Raw genomic sequence first — 26043 nt, 5'->3', positions numbered from 1 at the left:
ACAAATCTCTGGGAATCTGAGTCTATTTCCCTATATACGTAACACCCGGCTACAGAAGGGGCTCTCTGGGACCTGACCATCTAAAACCCCACCTACTTTTCTAAACTTCCTTCCCATTCTACTGGGCACCTCCTCCACCACCACTCCACAGATCATCAGCCGTTTCTGGATTCCTGAAATATCCCTAGTCCTGTCCTGTCTCCTGGCCTTTGCACATACTGCCTCTCTTCCCAATTTGTCCTGCCCTCACACTTCACATGCCTTGCACCTTCTCCTGTGTTCAGGCCTCCCTCAAGGGATTCTCAGGCACTTTGCCTTGTCATCATCTGACCCAGCCCCCGGTTTCCTTCCATCTTAGAACTTACCCAAGTTATAATCCGTTATTCATGTTTTGTCTCTTCCATTAGGAAACAGTGAGGGCAGGGACCTGTGTTGTTCCCTACTGTACTCGCAGTACACAGACAAGTTCAGCAAGCACCCGGTGAGTGTACCAGAGAATGAATGAACAAAGAAGTGGAGGAGGTGTCTCTGACCGAGCCAAAGAATAGGGAGGCCGCAGGGGCGGGGGCCCAGGGTCCCGAGGAGTAGCCTCTGCTGGAGGCTACAGAGTGTGCTCGTCCTGTACCGCCTCTGGGCGAAAGCAAATTTCAGAAGGGGGCAGGGGACCCCGAGCCTGGGCCAAAGTCCAAGTCCGCAGGGGGCTGCGCAGGAAGCTACTTATACCTAGGACCCGCAGCCGCCGCCTCCGAGCCCCACCGCCAGCCAAGGACAGGGAGGCCAGGTCAGTTGCGGGCCGGGTGCGGGAGCGGGGACCGAAGGGTCTAGGCGAGAGCCGCCTCGGAACTGGCAGTCACTGCGGCGCACGACCCTGGGACATATAGCTCTGGGCTCCGCGAGATGCCGTCGCGAGCTCCAGGAAAGTGGCGCTTCGCGAGGACAGGGGACTACATTTCCCAGAAGGCCGGGAGGAGTTGGGGTCAGAGGCAAAGCGCCCCGGGAGGCAGAGCTTCCCGGCACCACAGGGCGGCTTCGGGCGGGGGCCGGGGGGCGAATTGGCGGCGGCCGCGAGGCCCCGGCGTAGTCTCTCTAGAGGCGGCCCGGCTGAGAGCATCTGGCGGCCCGGGAGCGGAGCCTATGAGCAGCTCGGTGGCGGGGCCGGACTGCTGCGGAGGCTTCGGCAATGTTGACTTTAGGCAGGTACTGACCGGGCCGCGCGGCCGGGGAAGCGGGGAGAGAGGGATCCCGCTGCCAGGTGGGTCTTCTGGGCTCTGCCGCCGCCGCCAACGCCCAGTGGGCGGGGCCACCCGTTACCAGGCAGCGGGGGCGGGGCGCGGTGGGGGCGGGACTGCGCGCTCGGGGGCGGGGCGCTGGCGTGTGCGCGCGTGCGAGAGGGATCGTGGATGTCACAGAACGAGTTCCTGAGATTTTGTGTGTGGCGGGCGGGGCGTGTGTGTGTGTGTGTGTGTGTGTGTGTGTGTGTGTGTGTGTGCGCGCGCGCGCGCGCCTCTGGGATTGTGTGGTCAGTTGCCCCAAGAGTGTGTGCCCTGAGTGTGAGTGTGTGGGACTGGGACTGGGCGTGGAAGCGTGTGAGGGAGGCCACGCAGGTGTATTTGGGAGTGTGCGTGGTGGCAGCATGTGGCTGTGTGGGACATGGGAGGCCCCTGCCGCAGTTGCGTCCCCCCTTCCCTGGGCTGGAGGCCAGCTCTGCAGCGGAGTCAAGAGAAAGGTTTTGCACCCTGGCATCTCCACCCCCTGGCGCTGAGCCGGCTGCAGAGCGTCGCCTCCTTCCCGGGTGGATGGGTGGAAAGAGTTTACAACCTTTCAGTGTTGTGCTAGGATGGGGTGGGATGGGCCCTGCTGGCTGGAGACCCAGCTGCCCGAGTCAGCCCCTTTGCAAAGTCATAGGCCAGAGAGTTTGTGTTTTCTTGCTGTCTCTCCCCAGGCTCCCCCTTCCAATGGCTGTTCTCTCCAGGGTGTTCCCTCCTATCAGAGCAGCTTCCTTTCCACCTTTCCACCTTTCCACCTGTTTCACTTGTCAGCCACTCTCTAAGGAGCCCGGGAGATGTGCCTCTGCCCCAAGCGGCCTTTCTTTAATCTAGAGCATCTTCCCCCCCTTTATTCATTCACTGATACAGTCAGTCTTTGAGAACTTTGAGAGACAGTAAGCCCAGAAGCATAGAACCTTCTCTGATGGGGGTGAAACTGGTCAATGTTTTAGAGAGTAGCTGGCGGAGAGGTGGGATTGAAATCCCTATATCTGTGAGGAGTTGACCTGCAATCTGAGACCCGAGTGATAAGCCAGCGGGGCCAGATGCCGTGGGTGGAGGGACAGCAGGGCAAAGGCCTTGAAGGGGGGGAGTATTTGTTCATCCAACAAAGAGCAGGCTAGCATCTGACCCTGAGAGAGTGCAGGATGACTTCAAGTGGATAGGTGGCCTCGTGAGGATGATGTTATCCCATGGAATCCTTATGCTCTTTTTTTTTTTAATGTTTATTTATTTTTGAGAGAGAGAGAGAGAGAGACAGAGCGTGAGTGGGGGAGAGCAGAGAGAGAGAGGGAGACACAGAATCGGAAGCAAGCTCCAGGCTCTGAGCTGTCAGGACAGAGCCGGACGTGGAACTCAAACTCGTGAACTGCGAGATCATGACCTGAGCCACAGTCGGACGCTCAACCAAGTGAGCCACCCAGGTGCCCCCTTACACTCATAAACTGTAAATGGCCATCCAGGGATCTCTGGGCCACATGGTCCGTGGTGGGACTGCGATTCCTGTGTTCTGCCTTAGCAAGTGTTAGGAGTTTGGAATGCCAGAGCGACCTGGCTTAGGGGGCGGATGCTTCCTGGATGAATGACTCCGGGTGGAAGGGTGGGTCGCCATTGACCTGAGGTGGGACGTCTTTGAGCCGGAGGCCACCATGGGAGGGGGCAGCGGGCCCAGCGCAGGCCCAGTGGAATGTTAGGGTGCTGCCGGCTAATCTGAGCAAGGCCTGTGTTCTAGACCTGGCTGCAGGGGTGAGAATCAGCCACGGGGAAGGGATGATTAACTGGGTGTGTGTGGGAAGGGCTTTTCTGCTCTCTCCCTTCCAGAGCTTGGTGGGGCCGTGCGGTCGGAGAGAACGGGGAGTGTTTCCAGGGACAGGTCAGGGTGACCCTAGCTGACTAAAATTCATTTTTTTCCACTGCTGTTGATACAGATAAGCTTCCTGTTACCGAAGGATTTTTTTTTCTTAAAAACGACAACAACACAACATTATTATGTATTTGTCTTGTGGTAGTTCTCCTCCTTCAATCAGAATCTCTCTGTTTTTTTTTTTTTAATGTTTATTTTTTATTTATTTTGAGGTGGGGAGAGGCAGAGAAAGAGGGAGAGAGGGAATCCCAAGCAAGCTCCACACTCAGCAGGGAGCCCGATGCGAGGCTCAATCCCATGACCCTGGGATCATTACCTGAGCCGAAATCAAGAGTTGGATGCTCAACCGACTAAGACGCTCAGGCGCCCCCCACAATCTCTGGTTTTAATCAGTCCCTGGCCCAAGTGAGCACCAAGGTTTCTCTTCACTCCATGGACATCTGTGCTAGCCCAGCACCATCCGATAGAAATAAAATGTGTCCCGTTTATCATTTAAGCTTGTCTAAGGGGCACTTGGGTGGCTCAGTTGGTTAAGCGTCCGACTTCAGCTCAGGTCATGATTTCGAAGTTCATGGGTTCGAGCCCTCCCATCAGTCTCCATGCTGACAGCTTGGAGCCTGGAGCCTGCTTCAGATTCTGTGACTCCCTCTCTGCCCTTCCCCTGCTCAGCTCTCTGTCTGTCTCTCTCTCAAAAATAAAATAAACGTTAAAAAAAACCAAACAAACTTGTAGCCACATTTTAAAAAGTAGAAAGAGGGGCGCCTGGATGGCTCAGTCAGTTAAGTGCCTGACTCTTGGTTTTCGGCTCAGGTCATGATCTCATGGTTCATGAGTTCGAGCCCATTCTCTCTCCCTGTCTCTCTGCCCCTCCCTCACTGGTGCCCTTTCTCTCTCTCAAAATAAAATAAATAAACTTAAAAAATAAAAAAAGGGGCGCCTGGGTGGCGCAGTCGGCTAAGCGTCCGACTTCAGCTCAGGTCACGATCTCGCGGTCCGTGAGTTCGAGCCCCGCGTCGGGCTCTGGGCTGATGGCTCGGAGCCTGGAGCCTGTTTCCGATTCTGTGTCTCCCTCTCTCTCTGCCCCTCCCCCGTTCATGCTCTGTCTCTCTCTGTTCCAAAAATAAATAAATGTTAAAAAAAAAATTAAAAAAAAAATAAAAAAAAAAAGAAATCAGTGACGTTACTTTTGACAGAATATTTTATTTAGCCTAATACCTGAAAAATACTATTTCGTCATGTGGCACACTGCAAGTTCTCAATAGCCACCTGTGGCAGGTGGCTGCCCTATTCGACGGAACAGGGCAGCCCTTGGGTACGACGCTCTTAACCAGCTAGTTTTTGTGTGCCTGTTCCAGCTGGTACGGAATGTTGGTTTTGTTTTTAAGTTCAAAAAGTCCCTCGTTGGGATGAGGAGTTTACCTGCTGTGACCTCACCGATCGAGGTCGTTCTTGGCCCTCCCTACCCTCCCTGCCATGGGATGCCAGAGCCTTGCTCCCCAGCCTGCCAGTTTGCTGTTCACAGACAGGGGCGCCTCCAGGACTCAGCAGATGGCTCCAGTGGGGCCTAGGGGTCCCGGCTTCTTGGAGAACCCAGTGTGGCAGGGCACAGTCACATGGGCGCCTCTCATGCCCTTTTCCATACGGACTCACCTGCTCTCGTGAGCAGATGGATGGTGTCAGGTGTCAAGAGACGCGCTTCCGTTTCTGGATCTGTAAAATGGGGGCAACAGTTGTACGGTCCTCGTTTGTGATACAGGAGCCTGGGTAAACCATTGGAGACAAAATCCCTGTGGCAGGTGTGGGATGTCTCGACTGCCTTTCGGGGAAGATGTTTGCCTGTGATACAAATTGTTTTTAAAGAATCTTTTGATGTTGGGGCACCCGGGTGCCTCAGTCATTTGAGCCTCTGACTCTTGTTGATTTCAGACCTGACCCAGGGTCGTGGGATCAAGCCCCGCGTTGGGCTCTGCACTGAGCGTGGGGCCTGCTTAAGATGTTCTCTCTCTCTCTCTCTCTCTCTCTCTCTCTTTCTCGCTCTCTCTTTCTCTCTCTCGGCACCTGGGTGACTCAGTCCGTTAAGCATCTGACTCTTGGTCTTGGCTCAAGTCATGGCCTCTCAGTTGGTGAGTTCGAGCCCCACATCGTGCTTGCTGCTGTTAGCGTGGAGCTTGCTTGGGATTCTGTCTCTCCCCCTCTTTCTCTCTGCCCCTTCCTCACTCATGTATGCACTCTCAAAAATAAATATTTAAAAAATTAAAAAAAAAAGATTCTCCCTCTCAGATGAATTTTTTAAAAATCTTCTGATGCTATTACTTTATTTAAATAAATATCAGTCCATTTTATTGGATGACTTATTTTGTGAAGTTCTCAAGGACATAATTTTTCTCTTCAGTATTTTGGATCAGTCAAGACAGGAGGGTTGGGGCTTTTTTCTGCCCCTCATTGTAACCTTGGAGAAGTCATTTAAACTCACAGAACCTCAGTTTCTTCTGCTTCTGTTGAAATGATCATGCGGCTCTTCCTTATTTGTCTGCTAACGTGGGGAATCACACTGATGCTTTGATTGTTGAACCAGCCCTGCATTCCGGGGGTGACTCAGGATCCTGATGTGTTAATCCTTTGTGTATGTTGCTAGAGTTGCTTTGCTTTGTTTCATTGTTGAGGATTTTGGTGGCCGTATTCATGAGGAGTATGGTTTGTTGTTTTCTTGTTGTGCCTTTGTGTGGTTTTAGTATTAAGGTAATGCTGGCCTCTTAGTGTGAGTTGTGAAATCATCCCTCCTATACTGATTTCTGGGGGATATTGTGTGGTTTTGGTGTTATCTCTTCCTTAAATGTTAGTAGAATTCATCCAATGAAACCATCAGGGCCTGGAGCTTTCTTTTTTGGGAGGTTTTTAAATGGGAATTTATTTTCTTTAGTAAATATAGGGCTATATCTTGGATGAACTTTGTTGGCTTATGTCTTTCCAAGATTGGACCATTTCATCTGAGTTGTTGACTTATGGGCATAAGCTCCTTTATTACCCCTGTAATGTTTGTGAGGTCAGTAGGGGAGGCCCCTCTTGTATTCTCGGTATTGGTAATTTGTGTCTTCCTTTTCCCTTGGTCAATGTAGCTAGAGGTATTTTTTCCCGAAATACATGTTTTCGGTTTGATTTTTTTTTTCCTCTGTGTTTTTCTCTTTTCGGTTTGATTGATTTTTGCTTTTATTTTTTCCTTTTGCTTGCTTTGAGTTTAATTTACTTCTCTTTCTCTATTATGTCAAGGGTGAAGCCTATGTTACTGTTTTGAGCCTTTTCTTTTTCATCAAGATAACACTTGTCTCTTAGCCCTCTGGCCCGCAATTTCTTTTTTTTTTAATTTTTTTTTAACATTTATTTATTTTTGAGACAGAGAGAGACAGAGCATGAACGGGGGAGGGGCAGAGAGAGAGGGAGACACAGAATCGGAAACAGGCTCCAGGCTCTGAGCCGTCAGCCCAGAGCCCGACGCGGGGCTCGAACTCACGGACCGCGAGATCGTGACCTGAGCTGAAGTCGGACGCTTAACCGACTGCGCCACCCAGGCGCCCCTGGCCCGCAATTTCTGATACTGCATTTTCATTTTCGTTCAGTTCAAAATATGTTAAAATTTCCCTTCAGACTTCCCCTTTGACCCATGGATCATTTGGAAGTGTGTTCTTTAGCAAATATCTGTCTGTTATTCATTTCTAGTTTAATTCTGTCATGATTCAGGAGCATTCTTTTATGCTTTCTGATTCTTTTATTTATTAAAAATTTTTTTAAGTTTACTTATTTATATATATATAGAGAGAGCACAAGTGGGGGAGGAACAGAGAGAGGGAGAGAAAGAGAATCCCAAGCAGGCTCCACGCTGTCAGCACAGAGCCTAAACCACGAGATCATGACCTGAGCTGAGATCAAGAGTCAGACGCTTAACTGACCGAGCCACCCGGGTGCCCCCTGATTCTTGGAAATTTAAGATTTGTTTTACAGCCCGATTTGGTCTGTCTTGGTGAATGTTTCCATGCTCCTGGGAAGAATGTGTTTTGCTGTTACCGTGGGACGTTCTATGAACGTCAGCTAGGCCAAGGGGTTGACAATATTGTTCAGGCCGTCCTCGTCGCTACTGATTTTCGCTCCTACCTGCTCCCTCCTGCTTCCTAGCTGCTCCCTCAGTTCTGAGAGAGGTCTCCAACTGTCACTGTGGATTTGTCTGTTTCTTCTTTCAGTTCCGTCGGTGTTTTCTTCATGTGTCGGCCTCAGTTTTTAATCTGCAAGATGGGCGTGTCTCACAGTGTTGTCATGTGGACTGAATAACACAGTAATAAAAACTAACATCGATCCGACTTTGCCAGGTGCCAGACACGGTACTAAATGCTTTCTTCGCATTATCTCATTTAATCCTCCTGACAGTCCTGTGAAGGAGGTACCGCTACCTCAAAGCTTATGGAGGGCAGGATACCTGGGTGGCTCAGTCAGTTTAGCACCGGACTCTTGATTTTCTCCTCAGGTCATGACCTCACGATTTGTGAGGTCGAGTCCCGAGTGAGGCTCTGTGCTAACAGTACGGAGCCTGCTTGGGATTCTCCCTCCCTGTCTCTCTGCCCCTTCCCCCACTTATTCATGCGCTCTCTCTCAAAAATCAATAAATAAACATTAAAAAAACCAAAGTTTACTCGGGCTCGTGGGGGGTGGCTCAGTCAGTTGAGCGTCCGACTCTCGATTTCTGTTCAGGTTACCATCTCATGGGTTCATGGGATTGAGCCCCACATCAGGCTCTGCCCTAGAGTGCGGAGCCTGCTTTTGCTGTCACTCTTTCTCTGCCCCTCCCTTTCTCTCTCTCTAAAAAAATAAATAAATAAACAAACACGAAAAAAATAAAACAAACAAACAAACAAAGCTTACTGAGGGCACTTGATTTGCCCAAGCTTGTGAAGGGTTTGTGGAGCCCGACCAGGCTGGGGTGCACCGTGTCTTAGGACTGTGCTCTCTGTCCTGCCTCATTAAAGCCACGGCTGGGTGCCCGGTAACTTCCCAGTGAAGGTCAGCTGGCTTATTGTCATGATTCCTCTTAATATATGACACTTATTTAAATAAATGTACTCAGCAGCATTGGCCTAGTGGGGTGTGTCCTGGGCCCTTGAGGGTGAACAAAAGAAAAGGGGTCTGCAGCTCACGATCACGTTGCGCAGTTGAGAGGGCACCCAAGGTGAGGTGAGGGCCTTGAGAAGCACGGGACCCGTGGATGCCACTCCCAGGCCCGGGGCTCACTGATTAGGGTGCACGTGAGCCGCCAGAGTGGTTTTGCACTTGGCCCAGGACACACGAGTTGAGTGAAGCATGAACGAACATCTTCCCCCTTCCTGAAAGGAGTTGCGGATTTGGGGGAATTAGAGCAGCTGCTGGCCATTCCTTTTTGTTGTGGGATTTAGGAGCGCTTCAAATGCCAGCTGGGGGCTACCTTCCTTGGATCTGTGTCCCCTCTCTACCTTTTCCTTAGGATGACTGTATTCCTGGAGGGCCTCTCCAGAAGAGGCGAGATGTCTGCCAGCAAAACAGAGGGAGGGGACACAAGAGCCTCAGCCTTAGAAGCACCCTCTGCACCTCGTACTCTGATACTCGTTCTCTCCTCTGCCCAGAATGTAACCTTGGGGGCGAGGGGCAGTCTTGTCACCCCTACGTCATCAAAGAGAAACCCTGGGCTGAGACTGGTCACGGAAGGCCTGCCCAAGTGGTCCTTCCTGGAGGGTGGGAGTACCCTGACCCCAGCCCAGATTGTGAGCTGCCCGGAGACCTTCTTCTGAGCCAGATGCACCGCCCCCCCCCCCCACCGCCCCCGCCCCATGCAGAGGAGCTAAAACGCGGTTGGGAGCCTGCCTGAGTATAAAACTTCTTTGAGGAAAAAGACTCCAGCACATTCATTCTTGTGTCAGACACAGGGCTCTAACCAAAAGCTGCCCAGTAAATGTTGCCTGAATCGACCGAGAACGCCAGGGGCCCGCGGGGTCCCCCGGGAAAGGCAGCCCCCACCCTCACCCCGCTCCTCCTGCCCTTTGCTGTCTGTGGTGTGTGGATCCCACTTGCGATCGATGTGACTTTGACTCTCTGGGCCTCTACTGTTTGTTTGGATGTCACAATGTGACCCTGGGTGCTGTTGACCTGCGGCGAATCCTTCCCTGAAGTGTCCTCAAAGCCTGTAGGCAGTACAGTGAAATTGCCATGAGCCGCTTCCTTGCCGAGTCGTAGCGTTTCGGGAGCTGAGCCCATTCGTCCGTGACCTGAGTGGAATTCTTCCGTGGTTGGGTAGGTAGCGCCTCTCCTCTGTTCAAACACAGAGGTCTGCAGTCTGTGACCTTGGAGCGGAGTTCCATTCTTAGAATTAGCCGGTAGAGAAAGCCAGGACTTTTGCTGCTTTAACAAGATTGGGGCAGGGACGGGAGGGGTGCGGGACCCTCCCCTTAGTCAAGGCTGGCTGCCCACTTGTGTGCAGGGGTGACCGAGGGACCAGGGATCCACGACCCTCCTGATCTGCTCAAGTGTGACCCGGGGTGTTTTGTTCTTTTCTGCTGATCCAGTTTTAGGAGGGAGGTCCGCCCTTTCAGGTGAGTTTTGGGAAGTGACGACAATCAGGAAAGGACCTTCAGGTCTCTGGAGTGGGAAGCCAGAAGGGCCTCCCCTCTGCTGCCCGGAATACCCCTGTGGACCATTAGTCATTCTCCCCTGCTGAGCAGGCCCTTCTGCAGGCAACGCAGATCCCCCGCTCTCAAGGTGACCGAGGTGACCGGATGCTTCCTTCCCAGCAAGACAGTTTGACCCCAGGGCACGGAGACCTGGGTGGGAGCCGAGGTTTCGGTTTTACCCCGTTCAGCCCTAGTTGAGGGATCCTGCTTGATGTTACCTGCTGCCAGCTTCGGCAGGTGTTGTTAGCTGGTTAACCTTTCAGTACCTCAGTTTCCCTTCTCTGCTTCAGCTCCCACAAAGGGTGAAAGAAAGAAGCATATTTCTCCTGCTCCTCTGCTGTGTCTCTTTGGGAGCGTTCAAGACTTTTGTCCTTGCCCCACCGGCAGCAAGCAGTGGCTGCAGCACCTCTGAGTCCCAACAGAAAGCCCCAGTTTCTGTCAGGAATCCGGAAGGGCTGATCTGGCCAAGGCCTGGCTCTGCTCTCCTCCTGTGATCTGGGAGCTTCTCTGAGCCTTTGGCTTTCTTATCTGCAAAGTGGGCATTGCAATAGTGCTTGCCGGGATGAGGTATGTGAACTTTAAATAAATGCTTTTTGATTGTGGTACCTGGCATCGTGAAGGTTCTTGAAGGAGGTCTTAGTCCTCAGACCCCCGCCCAGAGTAGGGCCTCCCTAGTAGATGCTCAGAAAGACATTGAGTTGAATCCTTAAAAATATCTGCCGCATTTCCAGAGGACATTGTTTTCCCCCAAGGGCCTGGTGGGGAAATAGGGGACATAGTTCCCAGTTCCCAGGCTGAGGCTGTTGCTCAGTTTCCTCCCTGGGGAGGTGTAATTTACACGCAGTGAAATGCCCAGACCTTAGCGCCCAGTTGGAAGGTCTGACACGCAAGCTCCTGACTGGCTATCCAGGCTCCAGTTGAGATGGGGAATATTTCCATCACCCCAGAAAGTTCCCTGTGCTCCTCCCAGTCAGTGCCCCACCTTGCTTCCCAGGCGGTCACAGTCCAGGTGGCTGCGCCTTCTTAGGCCTGCGCTGAACCACCGGTCCGGCTCTCTCCTGCTCAGTGTCCCCAGGCCTGGGTTTCCAGCCGTGACGCCCTGGCCATCGTCTGCACCCTGTCTCCAGCTACCTGGGACTCTGCTCTGTACCTCACACTTCACCCTCTTTCCTCTGGCTTGATCACGCTGGCACAGGGTCAGCCCGTGGGACGGGAGGCGCCACGCTGAGGGCATGCCAGGTTTGCCTGGGACTTTGGGATTTCTCGTCCTCGGCCAGCCACTAGCTCGCGGCAAAAAGTGATGAGGAGCTGGGAATCCCAAGGCAGCGCAGGCTGTGTGGGCATGGCATGGGGCCCTGAGAATCACACCCGCAGATAATGCAGTTTGCCTATCCTTGAAATGAGGATGCTGATGATGGCGGGGGAGAGGGCTGGAGGGAGGGCTGTGGGAGAGGATATTTTACTTCTCTGTACTTCGTGAGAATAGACCACTGCCAGCTGCAGACCCTGACTGTTGTTCTTTTCATTGTCATGAGCAAACGCTGCCTTAACTGTGTTGGAGGGCAGGCGAACAGGAACAGAGAGTTCTGGCTTAGAAGAACAGTGGCCCTAAAAGGGAGTCTGGCTAACAATAAAATCCTTGTCTGTCCCGTTGCCGTATGAATTCCCGTGGGAAGTGTCTGCTCTTGTGAAAGCTAGCAAAGGTGAAAAGTACATTTCACGTGTCAGGTGTGCTGGCCCTAAGCTCCGCTGTTTGATGATTCAGAGGGCAAGCCTGGGTCTTAGAGGACCTTTTGTGGGCAGCCGTGGGTGGATCGATCGTGAGGACGCCTGGCTTATAGAGTTGATAAATGGGGTGAGTAGTATCTGGAGGGGACGATGGGTAGTGGAATTCAGGGAAGGGGGGCGGTCAGGACTTCAGGACTCCTAGTAATCCCTGGTGCTCCTCTCTACACACACCTTCCACCCAGCTGTACACCCTACAGACGGGCAGGCCCCACCCGGGGAGACTGACCTGTCTTGAAGAGATCCCATCCCTGGGGTTTCTGAGAACCTGAGAAAGCCCTACCCCGCCCCTGGTCCGGCCAAACCACCTCCCGCCAATGCCTGCGAACACTGCTTGATTTCCCAGTGTAAAAGATGCCGTAAAAATATTTCCGAAGTGCAGCATCTGGGCGGCTGGTGAATCTGCGGCCTCAGAAGCAGAGGGATCCGCCGGCCGCCTGCCGGCTGTGCGCCGGCAGAATCTCCACGGTGGCCACTTGGGCAATTTCCTGCCTTCAGTTTGAAACCAGGAGGGAGGGGATCGGAGTCCCAGGAGCACAGGCAGCTGAGCTGGAGGGCTCCTTAGGGATGTACCTTTAGCCCCTGCTTTTTGCTCGTGATGAAATGAGAGCCACTCGTGGAAGATACAGAGAGGGAGGAAAAAAATGGCCCTTAGCCTGGAGGAACGATTATGCTATAGGGACAGATGACCAAATCCTCATAACAGGGTGGACACTAAGGGCACACAAGAGAGTGCCCTGGGTGAAGTTAGAGGAGAGGCTCCCACTGGGTCTTGAGGGATGAGTAGGAGCTTGCCTAGAGGTGTCAGAGGCGTGGAGAGTATTTCAGACATGTGCAGACCCATGGTAAAAGGGTCTGGAGCAAGGTGTTTGGTGTGAGTGATAGGGTGGGGCAGGAAGGGTGGCAGGTGAGATGGACGCAGGGGAGTTCGTCGCCTGTCAGTGAGCGCTGGGATGGGTGAGCCCAGGGCAGGGGAGGAGGCCTGGGGATCAGAGCATGGCAGGAGGTGAGGCATGGGAAGCTGGCTGGGACTAGAGTGCCCCAGCCTGAGGGCAGTGGGATCAGTGGGGTCAACGGACATATCGGAGTCACGGACGAGAGGGGAGAAGGGTCAATGATGGGCAAGTTGTGGCTGGGTGTTGAGGGCTGAGATGGGGACCGGGGAGGAGGGGCAGTGAGGCAGGTGCTGCTCTGTAAGTGGCTGAGCAGGCCCAGAGCAGCACTCTGGTGGCTCCCCAGACCAGCCCTCCTTCCATCCCCCCCGCAACCCCACCCTCAGCCCCATCACAGACTCTCAATGGGCGGGTCCTTCCAGGCCCGGGTGCTTGATGAATGTTTCTTTTCACGCAGAAGACAGAACGCCCTTTGGTTCAGTCCCAGGTTCTAGAGGCTTTGGGGCTGAGGTGTGCATGTCTGTCTCTAGGGTGGCGGCCTGTTTTGAGGCCCGCTCTGGCTGTTTGGTCCTTCATGGGTGGCTCCGCCTCTCCTGGCGTGTGCTCCAGGGCAACTTGGAATTTCTGTCATGGCCCGAGGCTTCATGAGGGGCCTGTCCTGAGAGCTTGGTACTGGCGCAGGGGGACCTCTGACCTGGGAGCAGACGGAGGAGGAAGCTGGAAGGCAGGCCAAGGGGTTTCCGGCCTCGTGAGTGTTGGCAGCGCCCGGGGTGCCCAGAGGCTGTGGTCGTTGTGAGGCCAGGGTCTGTTTGAATGTCACCCTTCCCCGTTCGCTGAGTGGGTCCTCTTGCATCATTCGTTTATTAATAATGGGCTTGTGTGCCCGTGTGGCCACTTTGCCCCTCAGTCACCTTATCCACGTGTTTACTTAGTGGTGCCTTTGTGGCTTTGCTGGTTCATTCATTGGGTTCATTCATTCTTAGCTCTGCCCTTGGCCTCGTAGAGGTGAAGGTTTGCCCTTGCCTGGGAAGGATGTGCCGGGCCACGTCCTCCATGCTCAGTGACTTTCCAGAATCTTCCCACGCCACACTCTTGGGCACTGTCTAGATGGCAGGCTGAGTTACACTGGGAGAAGGGGGCTCGGCGAAGCAAGAGTTGGAGTAGAGGGGGCTGCTTGTCCTCCAGGGCTGGGTGACCTGTGGGGCCAACCAGGTCAGGAGCATTGCCTACTCAATCCCCAAGAAAGGTAGAGACGGAGATATTCCTTGAAAGGATACTATTAGGATCCCCAAACGAAGCGAAACAGAACAGAAAATACCATCAAAGCCAACATTATGAGGGGCGCCTGGGTGGCTCAGTCGGTTGAGCGGCCGACTTCGGCTCAGGTCACGATCTCGCGGTCCGTGAGTTCGAGCCCCACGTCGGGTTCTGTGCTGACAGCTCAGAACCTGGAGCCTGTTTCAGATTCTGTGTCTCCCTCTCTCTCTGCCCCTCCCCTGTTCATGCTCTGTCTCTCCCTGTCTCAAAAATAAATAAAACGTTAAAAAAAATTAAAAAAAAATCCAACATTATGACAACGCTGTCACTCTGATGGACTTAGACTCATTTTACAATTTAGGTTTATTTTTACTTTGATTTGACGTGGAGAGTCACCCTATTTTCAGTGCATTGGCCCTCAAGTCCTTTCTAAAAGCAGAAAGAAAAAGTCCAGAGAGTAATGTAGGGATACAGCAAATACCACTCGAAATCGGAAGTGTCCTACTATTTTTTAAATATTTATTTATTTTTGAGACAATGCAAGAGACAGAGTGCGAGCAGCAGAGGGGGAGACACAGGGAGACACAGAATCCGAAGGGGGCTCCAGGCTCCAGCCCAGTGCCTGACGCGGGGCTCAAACTCACGAACCATGAGATCATGACCTGAGCCGAAGTCGGACGCTCAACCGACTGAGCCACTCAGGCGCCCCTATCTTTTTTTTTTTTTAAGTTTTTATTTATTTATTTTGAGACAGAGAGAGAATGAGAGAGAGAAAGAGAGAGAGAGAGAGAGAGCATGTACCACCCCCCAGACACACATGAGTGGGGGCGGGGCAGAGAGAGAAAGGGAGAGAATCCCAAGCAGGCTCCACACTGTCAGTGAAGAGTCTGATGCGGGGCTTGAACTCACAAACTGTGAGATTGTGACCGAAGTTGAAATCAAGAGTTGGGCTCTCTACTGACTGAGCCACCCAGGCACCCCCTACCTTTTTTTTTGAAGAAAGAAATCGGTGTTCCAAGTGTTCAGCTCTTCTGTTTTCTTGTCCCCAGAGGCAGGATGTCTCAATTCTGCCCGTGGGGGGATGCACTGGGGCCATGCCTGGAGACATTTTTGGTTGTCGCAACTGGGCAGAGCTACCAGCACCCAGTGGGTGAAGGCCAGGGGTGCGATTGAACACCCTAGGGTGCAGGGTGGGCCTCGCCACAGAAAGTGATCCTGCCCCAAGTGTCAAAGTGGAGGGCAGGAGACCCCACTACGGATGTGGAAAATAGTGTGAATGTGTTAGCACGTTGCATGCCAGTCTTTTTTCTAAAACACACGCACAGAAAGAACATTTAGCACTGTATGGTTTGTGTTATTTTCTAAACATGTGTATATATGCTGTGGGAAATCTACAGCTCTCTTTATTCATTTGACTTTTTTTTTTGAGATTTGTTTAAGGGATCTCTCCACCCAACATGGGGCTCAAACTCACGACCCCCAGATCAAGAGTCGATGCTCCCACTGACTGAGCCAGCCAGGTGCCCCTCATCTGATATGCTTTTCTTTAATGTTTATTTTTGAGGGAAAGAGAGAGAAAGACAGGGTGTGAGCAGGGGTGAGCAGAGAGAGAGGGAGACACGGAATGCGAAGCAGGCTCCAGGCTCTGAGCTGTGAGCACAGAGTCCCATGCAGGGCTTGAACTCACGAACAGCGAGATCATGACCTGAACTGAAGTTGGACGCTTCACCGGCTGAGCCCCCCAGGTGCCCCAGCACATGTTTTGAAGAATATCACAAGTCAGGGCGCCTGGGGGGCTCAGTCGGTGAAGCGTCCAGCTCTTGATCTCAGCTCAGCTCTTGATCTCAGGGTGGTGAGTTCAAGCCCTGCGTTGGGGTCCGTGCTGGGTGTGAAGGCTACTTAAAAAAAATATATATGGGGCGCCTGGGTGGCTCAGTCGGTTAAGCGGCCGACTTCGGCTCAGGTCATGATCTCGCGGTCCGTGAGTTTGAGCCCTGCGTCAGGCTCTGTGCTGACAGCTCAGAGCCTGGAGCCTGTTTCGGATTCTGTGTCTCCCTCTCTCTGACCCTCCCCCGTTCATGCTTTGTCTCTCTTTGTCTCAAAAATAAACAAACATTAAAAAAAAATTAAAAAATATATATATATGTCACAAGTTGACACAAACGGCTAGTTTGTTTAAATTCTGTAGTTTCGCTCCGTTAGGAATGGGCCACATTCCATTTATCCTTCTTCCACAGGTGGACAGCTAAGTGGTCATGCTTTTCGTGACAGGCGTGCCAGATGGAAACATCTTTGCACATGCGCTTTGCACACTCATGGGCGTGTCTCTGGGACAGGTGCTCGGGAGTGAAATCGCAGGCAGTAGGAACACAGCTTTCAGTTCACACCTTCCTCAGCGCTCAAGACTATCTGTCGTCAGGTTTGGCGAGAGGAGGCTCGTTAATGTTGCTTCAGTTTGCATTTACCTGATTGCCAGCCCCTCGGCTTTGCTCCAAAGCCCTCTGCACGGTCCAGTGACAGCACCTGGTGACCCAGACATTGGTCCTGGCGGGGTCACTCCCCCTGCAGGGTGCTGGCTGCTCATCCTCTCTCAGAGCCACCGATTTCCGGGCATAGCGTCCCCGCGCTCCGCTCTGCTGCTGCAAGCCCGGCCACCCTTCGACAGGGCACCACGCGGCTGACTGGCTTTCGCCTTTTATCTTCCGTTTTATGATTACACAGTAGTAACCTTCGCTGGACTTGCCTGTGCCCGCGCCTCCCGGCGTGTTCCCGGAGGGTAACTTTGTTTCCGAGTTCCGGAGGCTTGTCACTCCTTGTCCCGCAGGTGGGGGTCGGCGGGGCACTGGGCAGGTCTCCTGCTGACGCTGGCTGTGTCCCTGCAGGCAGACGTCTGCGTTATGACCCGGCTGCTGGGCTACGTGGACCCCTCGGATCCCTGCTTTGTGGCTGCTATCCTCACCATCACTTTCAACCCGCTCTTTTGGAATGTGGTAAGTACCCTGCGCCCATATTATCTGGGCCAGCTGCACGGTCGGACAGATGGATGGCTCTTCCCTCCCCACGTCTGTCTCTGCCAGCGTGGAATCGTCCTTTCTGTTTCCCCATCAGTCTCAGAGCCCAGGTAGGGGATGCGGACCAGGGAAGCCCCTCATTTTGGGGATCCCACAGCCCTGGGCTGCTGTGGGCTGGGCCCGTGGGGCTGTCCTGTGATGCGGCTGCCCAGCTGTGCCCGACGATCTCAGCCTTCTCCTCGGTGAAGTAGACGGCCTCGGCTTGGGGGCTGCCCTCCTCCTCTGCCATGCTTCGCAGGGAAGCCGCTTTCTCGGGAATCCTCGCCCCCTCGGATGTGCTCCAGAAACATGATTATTTGTCCTGAATGAGGCTTCCTGTAAAAGGGTCCGCACATCGCTGGACTTTGTGTGCTGGGTGGCAGGGAAAACAGGAGACAGAGCGGCACCCAGTTCTTCTGTGGGTCCAGGGGACGCCCAGGGGACGCTTGGAGCACGGAGAGCCGGGTGGGACCAGGCTGTGTGGGAAGGGGGCCCCGAACCCTCTGAGGAAGGTGTGGGAATGCAGGACAGTCTCTCCTGGCCCCTGCCCGGATGTGGGGGAAGCTCGTGGGGTTTCTGGAAGCATGGAAAGGGGCGGCAGCGGTGCCCCCTGAGGCTCCTGCCCTGTGCCTGATCTCGGGTTTGCTGATGCAGAGCCACGGACATCCTGTGATCACCCTTGAGGGTAGCCTGAAGAATAAGGCCAAGCTCAGTGTTAGCAACACGCTGTTCCAGACTGTTTTCATTTCAGGTGACCACTTGGTCCCAGGGGCAGAACAGGACATGTTTTTCATCTGGTTTATGAGTTAGGTCTTTTCTCTATCTGGGGAGGTCACAGGTGGGTGGAAGCGGGGGGTGGGGTGGGGGCGGGGCTGCTCATCTCAAGGAGGCCGCATTCGGAATGTTCTGTCCCTCCTCTGGCCGCCCTGAACACGCTGGGCCCACCCTGAGGTGGTTGGTGGCGGCCCCCGGCTGAAGGCGACCTGAGGGGCGGGATGAGCTCTGAGGGCTTGCTTTGCCTAAAACCATTCCTCGGGCCTTCGGGGACCCCCGCCACACCCCACACGGGACCGCCTCCCTGTTCATTTCTGCTCTCCGTTCCTTCTCTGCCACTCACCGTCCCCACCCCCCAGCTTTCCTCCGGCAGCACAAGACAATGAAGGGTAAAAAGGGTATGTGGCAGGCTGAAAAGTGGCCCCCGAAAGATGTCCACACCCCTATCTTTAGAACCTGTAAAGGTTTACCTTGGATGGCAGAAAAGGGGAGCTCTGCAGGTATTAAGGATGTCTGGATGGGGAGATTGCCGTGGATTGTTGGGGTGGCCTGAAATGTAGTCACATGTGTCCTTATAAGGGCGGGGGGCAGAGGGAGATGTGAACACACTGGCTTTGGAGACTGAGGTGATATGGCCACCAGCCAAGGAAGGCGGGGCCACTGATGGGGAAGGCGGGGCCACCAGAAGCTGGCACAGGCCAGGACTGGATTCTCACCTAGAGCCTCTGGGAGAGGGGGGCCCTGCTGGCTCCTTAACTTGGCCTAGAGACACAGATTTGGGACTTGTGGCCCACGGAGCCGTGAGAACGTGCATTCCTGTTGTTCTAAAGCGCCTGGTTTGTGGTGATTGGTTACAGCAGCCACAGGAAACTGGTGCAGGATATGAGACAGGTTGTTGGTCCCTGCGAGAAGAACCTGCAGTCGGCTAGGAGTGTGCAGTGCTCTCCCCTGTTCACCGTCCTCCCCTGGAAGGCCTGGCTTTGACCGCCAGTCCCACGGGCCTCCCCGCGCTGGGGGCTCGGCTCGCCGGCCTGCTGGGTGCGCAGTGGGTCCCCGGGACGCTTTTTCATGCACAAGCCCCTTCCATTATTTCCCGCTGGGCCTTCCAACAGTGTGGTTTTGCAAGTTCATTTTGAAGTCACTTGGTGGCCCACAGCCAGGTTGAGGTGCTGAAGATTTGCGAGGCAGGCAGCTCGTGTCTGTGCGCTCGTCGTAAGGCTTGTTTCTTTTGTTGTAGCGTTTGATTTGCCTTGTTTCTGCAAAAGTTGTACGCTGGCACGGTGTGTGGTCATTAGCGGGAGGGAGAGCTTTTCGGTCGGTTCAGAATGGGAGAAGTTATGGAAACACATTATGGTTTAGCGGGCTGCCGCTGGCTGGGCAGTGGGAACGGGACCGGGAGGCTGGAAGAACTGGTCTGAGTGGGACCCCAGCTCTGTGACACCCTGGGGACGAGAATCCCAGCAGTAAGGGAGGTCCCACCTGTGAAAGCCTTTGATGAGCATCGATTCAGTCCTCCCTCCCCGTGCTTGGCCATTGTGCTGAGTGCGGTTCACGCAGGATTTCAGCTGATTGTCACAGCAAAGGCTGTTATCATCCCCTTGGGAAACCAGCCTCCAAGAGGTCCACTCATCTCTTACTTACTGACGGCCCACTGCATGCCAGGCGCGGGCGGCACACTGCCCTGGTTCTAAAGGAACTGACGTTCCAGGAGGCAGACACCGTGTGGGTAAAAACACGCACTGCATACAGCAGGATGGGGCTGGGGGAGGGGGCGATGAGGCAGGGAAAGGGGGGAAGCTGGTCAGGGCAGGGGTGACCTTTGAGCAGAAACCTGTCCTCGTGTGGGAGGGAGCCCTCGGGTATCTGGAGAAGAGGAAGCAAGTGCAAAAGTCCTGGGTGGTTTCAAGGCTGGAATCCGACAGAGAGAGCGTGGAGGGCGGCAGGTCAGGGAGGGGGCTGGCCTAACAGAGCAGGCCTTGTAGGCCGTGGGCAGCACGTGCGATGGTTTCTGAGTGGGGAGCCGTGGAATGAATGGCCTGATCTGACTCCGGTTTTCTAGGCTGGCGTGGGCTGGTAAGAGCAGATGAGGGGTGAGGGTGGGGCGAGGGCGGGGCTGGAGGCCGTCACAGCGCTTGCGACCCAATGGTGGCCTGGACCAGGGTGGCACCAGCGGGAGTGGGAGAAGTGGTCAGAGTCTGGGCGTGATTTGAGAGCAGGAAGAGTCAACGGGATTTACCCTGGTTTGGTGGGGAAGTGCAAGAGAGTTCTAGTTGGGACCTAAGAAATAGGTATTTGGTCTTCAATCTGGCTCACAGCTGCCCGAACCCTTGAAATTTCCTAGGTGCTGAGTGTCATCAAGGTGTCTTGTTATGTTAATGAGGTGACTTATTAATGACTTATTAATGAGGTGACCCCCCCCCCACACCATCCTAAGGACTGGGGAAGGGTGCAACCTTGCCAGAGGAACCAACCACCTGACCTCCGGGGAGGGGGGAGGAGCTGGAGGTCAGTTCAGTAGCCAATGGCTACCAAATAATGTAATCGGTTGCCTCTGTAACGCAGCCTCCATTAGAACCCGAAACGATGGGTTCCAAGAGCTTCTGGGTTGGTGAGCATGAAGATGTGGAGAGAGTGGCATGAGAGAGCGTGGACACTCTGCACCCCTTCCCCGTCCGCCCCCCCCCCATTCATCTTTCCGTCTGGGTGACAATTCCTACCCTTTAGTATCCTTTGTAATAAACTGGTCATCAAGCAAATAAAATGGTTTCCTGAGGTCTGTGAGTTGGGCAGATGGTGTCAGACTTGCGTTGAATTGTAGGACTCCCCCTCCCCCCCCTCGCCCGCCAGCTAGCGTCAGAGAATTGGTTGGACGTGTGGGTACAGACTTGTAGAGGGCATGGCCACGTGGGACAACCTAGGGGCTGAGGGCCGTGGGGAAGAGACCTCTGTTCTGCCCGTGCCTGGGAGATTCTCGGTGGGGACGCAGGCCTTGAGGGTCTGGAATTCAGGGCAGTGGAATGGCTGGGGTTGGTGATGATGTCTGGAGTCACAGAGAGTGGCCGCCCTGGCCGAGCCTGGCCTTGGCTCCGGGCCGTCCGATTCTTCCATGGCCCACTGTCTGCCTCCCCGGGGCTGTAGCTCCTTGAAGAAGCTACGCCATTGGCTGGAGGGGCCTGCCCACTTGTCAGTGTCGCGGGTAGATGCGTAGGCACATCCTCCCCACCGGCACCGGCCCCGGGCCCATCTCTGTCTTCTTCCCGCCCCCTCCTCTCCCCGCAAAGGACTCTTTGTTGCTTCTGCCCTCTCCTTGTTGAAGCTTTGGGGAAACCAACACTATTGACCTTCACTGTTTCTTGAAACCCTGTGCCTCACACTGCTTTTCTGGCTCGCTCGGCTGTTCCTTGTGAACAGCTTTTCCTCTGCCTGTCATTCATTCATTCATTCATTCATTCATTCATTCATTCATTCACTCATTCCACAAACGTTCATAGCAGACAACAAACTGTGCCAGGCACTGCGCGAGTCTGCAGGACCCAGGGAATAAAGCTGCCTGGTCTCCATTGTTAGAGGTCACAAATAGGTTTGTAATTAAAATGGTGAAAAGGTCAGGTGCTGCAGAGGGACTAATTGGGGCTTTTCCCAATTAGTCATCTCAGGGCACCAGGACCTGTGGCTGCACCTGGGCATGTCCAGGCCCAAAAGACAGCTTGCTGTTTGAACTCTGGCCAAGAACCTCCCTGTGTGCTCCCCTACCAGGGGCCCAGGGCAGAGATCCAGGGGCCGGCCTTCACTCCTCACTGTCGCCCACCTGCCAGGACCTGTCCTCAGCAGTCCACTTGCTCCCCCGGTCAGCACTGTGGCCTTCCAGCCAGGTTCCCCGGCACCCCTTGTGCCTTTCCAGCCTTCCTCCTTTGTGAACGAACACAGGCCAGGGCCCAGGGCCAAACCACCCAGTGCCCCAGCTCTCAGTTGTTTAAAGGTAGGTGCCCCACACCTTCCAGCAGAAGGTGTGAGCCCTTTCCCCGGCCCCTGGAGCCCCTCTGCTGGGCATCCCGTTGTCTGCACACTCAGTCATCCTGGTCCCTGCCCTTCCCTGGTGATTCAGCCTCTTGCCGGGGGCTTCTTGCGTACCCTGTGTCACCTCTTCCAGGCAGTCGTCCCTGCTTCTCACAAACCCCCTCCCCAGCCCACCCTCCGGGTCAAGGTTGCCAACACTGGCACTGTTGACATTCTGGGCCATCCTCTTCTCTGTGGGATGTTTAACACTGTCGCCTGCCTCTACCCACTAGGTGTCCTGACAGCCTCAAATGTCTCCAGATGTTGCCAGGGTCCCTGAGGGGCACGGTTGCCCTGGTCGGTCTGAGTGAGGCAGCCCTTTGTGTCCCCTGCATGTGTCCTGTGTTCCCTCTGGTGTCACTGCTTCCCCTGGGCCTTCCCCTTGGCCTGAGTGTTCCAAGAGAGCCAGAGCAGCCCCCGCCTTGCTCCCCTGTCCCCCCAACCCTGGCCTGTGCCCGGCACCGTGTGCCATGAGGAAGGGCAGAGTTTCTGCTTCACCCCTCCGTGTGTGCGCCCAGCGCTGCCTGCACAGACCTGCAGCCAGTGTTTACTGGGTTCTCAGCAGCTGGCCTCTTCCCCAGTTTTCTGCCGTGGCGTCGGAGGAGGGGGCGTCTCCATCTGCGACGTTTGCATCTGCGTACTGAGACTCTGCAAAGGAAGGGATCTGGGGTGGTGGGGGGAGGGAAACACAGTGGGCCCAGCTATTCACGGCATCTCGGTAGAGATAAGATAGACGAAGCCTTGCGCCATTCCAGCTCTGGGAACTCCCTCCAGAGTCAGAACGCAGCATGCCAGCGGCAGGTGATGATGAGGTAGCCTTGAGCCCTCTCGCTGTTTACAAAAGAAAATGGTTTGCAGGCTTTGGTGTCTTAACTATTATCGAAGGCAGATTGCTTTGTCACGGACGTCAAAGCTGATTGAGCCTATCAGCATGTTTGGACCCGTGCTAAACTCTCGCCCTTGGGAGAGCTACAGGGGTGTTACTATTGATCCGGGTGGGACGGCAGGTGGGAATGGGGACCCCTGGCCAGCCTGGCCCAGCTTTCTGCTCCTCCTGGAGTGCCTGCTGTCTCACACCCAAGCCTGCTTGCGGGTTTCTCCTGCCCGAGACCCACCACCCATCCTTCCAGGGTCCACATGCAGCGCCCCTCCGGCCCCCCCCCCATAGCCCCCCACGACCGGCTGTCCCACGCTGTGTCCCAGCCTCAGACTTCTCTCTCTGAGGGTGGGATCTACAGCCTGTGTCTAGGGCAGCCCGCATCTGCAGGATGGCCAGCCTGCCTGTTGGCCAGGCCTCTCCTGGGTTTGGCCCTGAACTTACTGCATCCCCAGAGCCTGTCAGTCCTGGGTTGGGCACCCTATCTGCAGAGGGTGAGTGTGGGAGGAGGCAGCTCTTCCTCTCCAGGAAGTAGGGGCACTGGCCATCTAGCCGGTGGTGGGGGGTCCCTCCGCAGAGGGATGTTTTGTTGGCTCAATACCTGAGCTGGCGGCTGGGGACTTTGGAGGGAGCCAGAAAGGCAGGACAGTAGGTGGCGCTGTGGGCAAGGCGAGCGCAGAGCAGGGCAGGTGGGCCTGCTGCCTTCAGTGTGCCTTTGCCTTGCTCCCTCATTTTCTGGTTTCAGAGCCCCAGCCAGCAATCCGTTGGCTAATTTCAGGTGCCCCAGAGGACCCCCATAGGTGCCAGGGAGCTGACCCTGAAGACGCCGCTGGGCTGAAGCAAGGGCACCAGCCTGGCCCTTGGGAGGGCCCCTGGGAGGGAGGCCCGGGTCCCATCCCCTGTAGTTCCCACCCCACTCTGGGCCTTGGTTTCTCCATCTGTGAGGTGAGGACCCTCAGCTGAGGTCCTATCGAGCTCTGAGACACTGTGACCCACCCACTTTACCAAGTGCTGCCCTGGAATGTCCCTGCCCGCCTGGAACCTGCTCTTGGGCCACTGAGGTAAGGTCGTTTATCGGGAGTGCGATCTAAAAGTCAGGGCTTGACTGATAATAAAGCTTGCCGGTAGAGACAAATCTGGAAGAGAGGAGACAAGAGAGGGGTTGTGAATCTCCCGGGCTTGTGAGCTGCATGGGGCCTGCTGAGGTATGGTTGGGCTTTCTAGACAAGTGGCAGGGGCAAAGGGTGGGGGCAAGAGTTGAGAAGACCCAAGAGAAGGGGGTGTGTATGGAGAGAAGGTGGACAGATGGGCCTGGGGCCCCGGAGACAGGACCCTGAACACTGGCTTGCCACCCCGATTGTCTGCTACAGGCTGGCAGTGAGTGTGTGTGTGTGAGTGTGTAAGTGTGTGGCCGTGCACGTGAGAGTGTGTGAGTGTACATGAACATGCATGTGTGTGTGTGTGTGTGTGTGTGTGTGTGTGCATCTCATCCAGACAGGCTGGGGAATTGGGACAGGGCATGAACCCAGACTGTCTGAGACCCTCGCCCCCACCTGGCTTTGAGAGCTGGCTCCCAGGGCATGGCCATGTACCCACTGGGCTCTGAGGCTGTGTTTCTGGATCTGAAAACATCTGCCTCTGCCAGGGTGCGTCTTGCCTTTGTGGGAATGCTGAGCTGGGCCTGCTGGTACAGCCCGTGGCACAGGAAGGGCTTTTCACTGCGCAGAGCTGGCTGGCTGGCTGGACGTGACTGAGACCTTGGCTCCTAGAGCCAAGAGAGCACAGAACTCTGGTTGGCCAGCCACTTGTCTCTTATGACTGGTATCACCTGGGACACCATAGCCCTCCCCCAGCCCTGGCGCTCTCCCTGTCCCTGCCTGAGCTGTGCTCAGAGCTGGATTCTGCAGAACTAATGGCATGTCCGGTCTTGGCTCCATGGCTGGGGAGGTCAGCTCCTTGTCACCAGGGACCCGTGCTTTGCCCCTCTAACATCTCAATGTCGGCTCAAGTGCAAGATGGCCCATGACGTATGTGTGTGTGTGTGTGCGTGTGTTCTTTCCTGAGCCAGGGAGTAGATGGGTGTTTTTAGCTGGATGAAGTCCTGGCCACCCCTGCGGCCCCATCCCTGTCTGAACGGAGAGCTGCACTCGTCGCTCTGTGGGGCTGCAGGCAGTGGCCTGGCGGGGGAGCGTCGTGACATTGGCCGTGTCTAACTTTAGATTCTCTGTGTCTGAGCAACGTGGTGATGAAGTGCATATGGCGCCTCGAACTGGGTCAGCTCACAGTCTTTGCCAGGATCCCTTGGAGCGACATAGTTAAGAGCAGAAGTGGGAAAAGCAGAAGGAGGCTGTCTCCTGCGTGAAGCCCGGGCGAAACACTGGTGGACCCAGCTTTCTGCAATGACCTCGTCTTTGCTCTCAGCTTCCTGATATTCTGGAGATGCCATTTGAGTTTTCTTACAAATTCTGTGCCGGGTGGGGGTGGGGGTCCAAGCACTTTTTCCATTAATGATTTGTTTTTCGTTCTGGACTTTGTGGCTTTGTGAGGACATCAGGCACTGTTAGTACGTATGGGATTGAAATGTGCACGTTGGAAAGGGCTCCTGGCTGAGTGGCTTGGGGAAGGGGACATCCTGGGATCCTTCCCTCATGGAGGGGTCCAGGGGGCAGAATTTTATTACCCTAGCCTTTCCTGGGTATTCTGTGCCAGCCTGCCCTGAGCCCTGAGCCCGAGCAGACAGGGCTGAGCATCCCCTCTGTGGCTCTCCCGCCCAGCTGCTCTGCTCGCCCACGTGCCCTGTGCATTCATGTTTCGCCTCCTCCCTCAGACTGAGTGCTCCTGGAAGTGGAGGACGGTGTCTTGGAGCTCAGGACAGGGTCTAGCCCAGCGCTAGAAGGGGTGGATGGAAACGTGTCCTTCCTTCATCGAGGGTGAGCTCTGAGTAGCCCGGGGAGTGGTGGGCCAGGCAAGATCATGCCTTCCTTTCTCCATCTGTGAGGAGGGTGGCAGGTCCTGACCCCACTAATGCCCCCCTGAGTGCCCTGTCGGGAAGTAATGAGATGCAGCCATGAGCGTTTTAGCAGCCTAGGAGCTGGCCTGCTGGTGTTGTTGGCTTTGCCTCCTTCCCGGGTCTTCTTCTGAGGCCGAGATTCCATGGAAAATTTCCAGGGCTTGAGTTTTTGGTCTCGTTTTATTGCTAACTTGCTCTGTGACCGGAGCAAGTCACTTTGCTTCCCTAGACCTCAGTTGCCTCATCTTAGGTCTGGGGGAGCAGCCTTTGCCCGATTTCCTTGCCATCTGGCAGCAAGGCTGTCGGGGAGGGAATGGGTGCGAAAGGGTTTGGAGGCATGAAGTGTCCGGTGTCATATTTGGCTCGGAGGAGGGGCAGCCGTGGGGGCTGTCTGGTTGCAGGCACGCCCAGAAGAGCTCTTGCATCAGTGGAAACTCCCAGGGCCGTTATCCTTCCAGCCACTTCCCCAAGCTTTAGGCCAAGTGCTTTCACTTGTTCCAGAATCTCCTGCCCAGAAAGTTTCCATGGC

General features: G+C 54.9%; 1 protein-coding gene across 4 annotated transcripts in view; it reads left to right on the top strand.

Moving 5' to 3' along the window:
* Positions 1-225: 225 nt before the first annotated feature.
* Positions 226-26043, top strand: part of PEMT (phosphatidylethanolamine N-methyltransferase) — an 86599-nt gene continuing 60781 nt past the window's right edge. Inside the window, exons 1-2 of one of the 4 annotated variants that reach the window (XM_047089870.1) lie at positions 226-781; positions 16630-16737. In XM_047089870.1, coding sequence (XP_046945826.1) covers positions 16645-16737 — 93 coding nt within the window. In that variant the 5' untranslated portion in view covers positions 226-781; positions 16630-16644. Of the gene's footprint in view, positions 782-995; positions 1198-16629; positions 16738-26043 lie in introns of those variants that run through there. The other 3 variants (XM_047089872.1, XM_047089874.1, XM_047089873.1) reach the window with 3 other exon arrangements.

This window comes from Lynx rufus, unplaced genomic scaffold, assembly GCF_022079265.1.
Source record: "Lynx rufus isolate CCGP_SWC_20201006 ecotype Redwood Valley unplaced genomic scaffold, mLynRuf1.p SCAF_28, whole genome shotgun sequence".
Classification (NCBI taxonomy): domain Eukaryota; kingdom Metazoa; phylum Chordata; class Mammalia; order Carnivora; family Felidae; genus Lynx; species Lynx rufus.
Note: the sequence above shows the minus strand (reverse complement) of the source record. Positions and strands in the feature narration are given on the sequence as shown.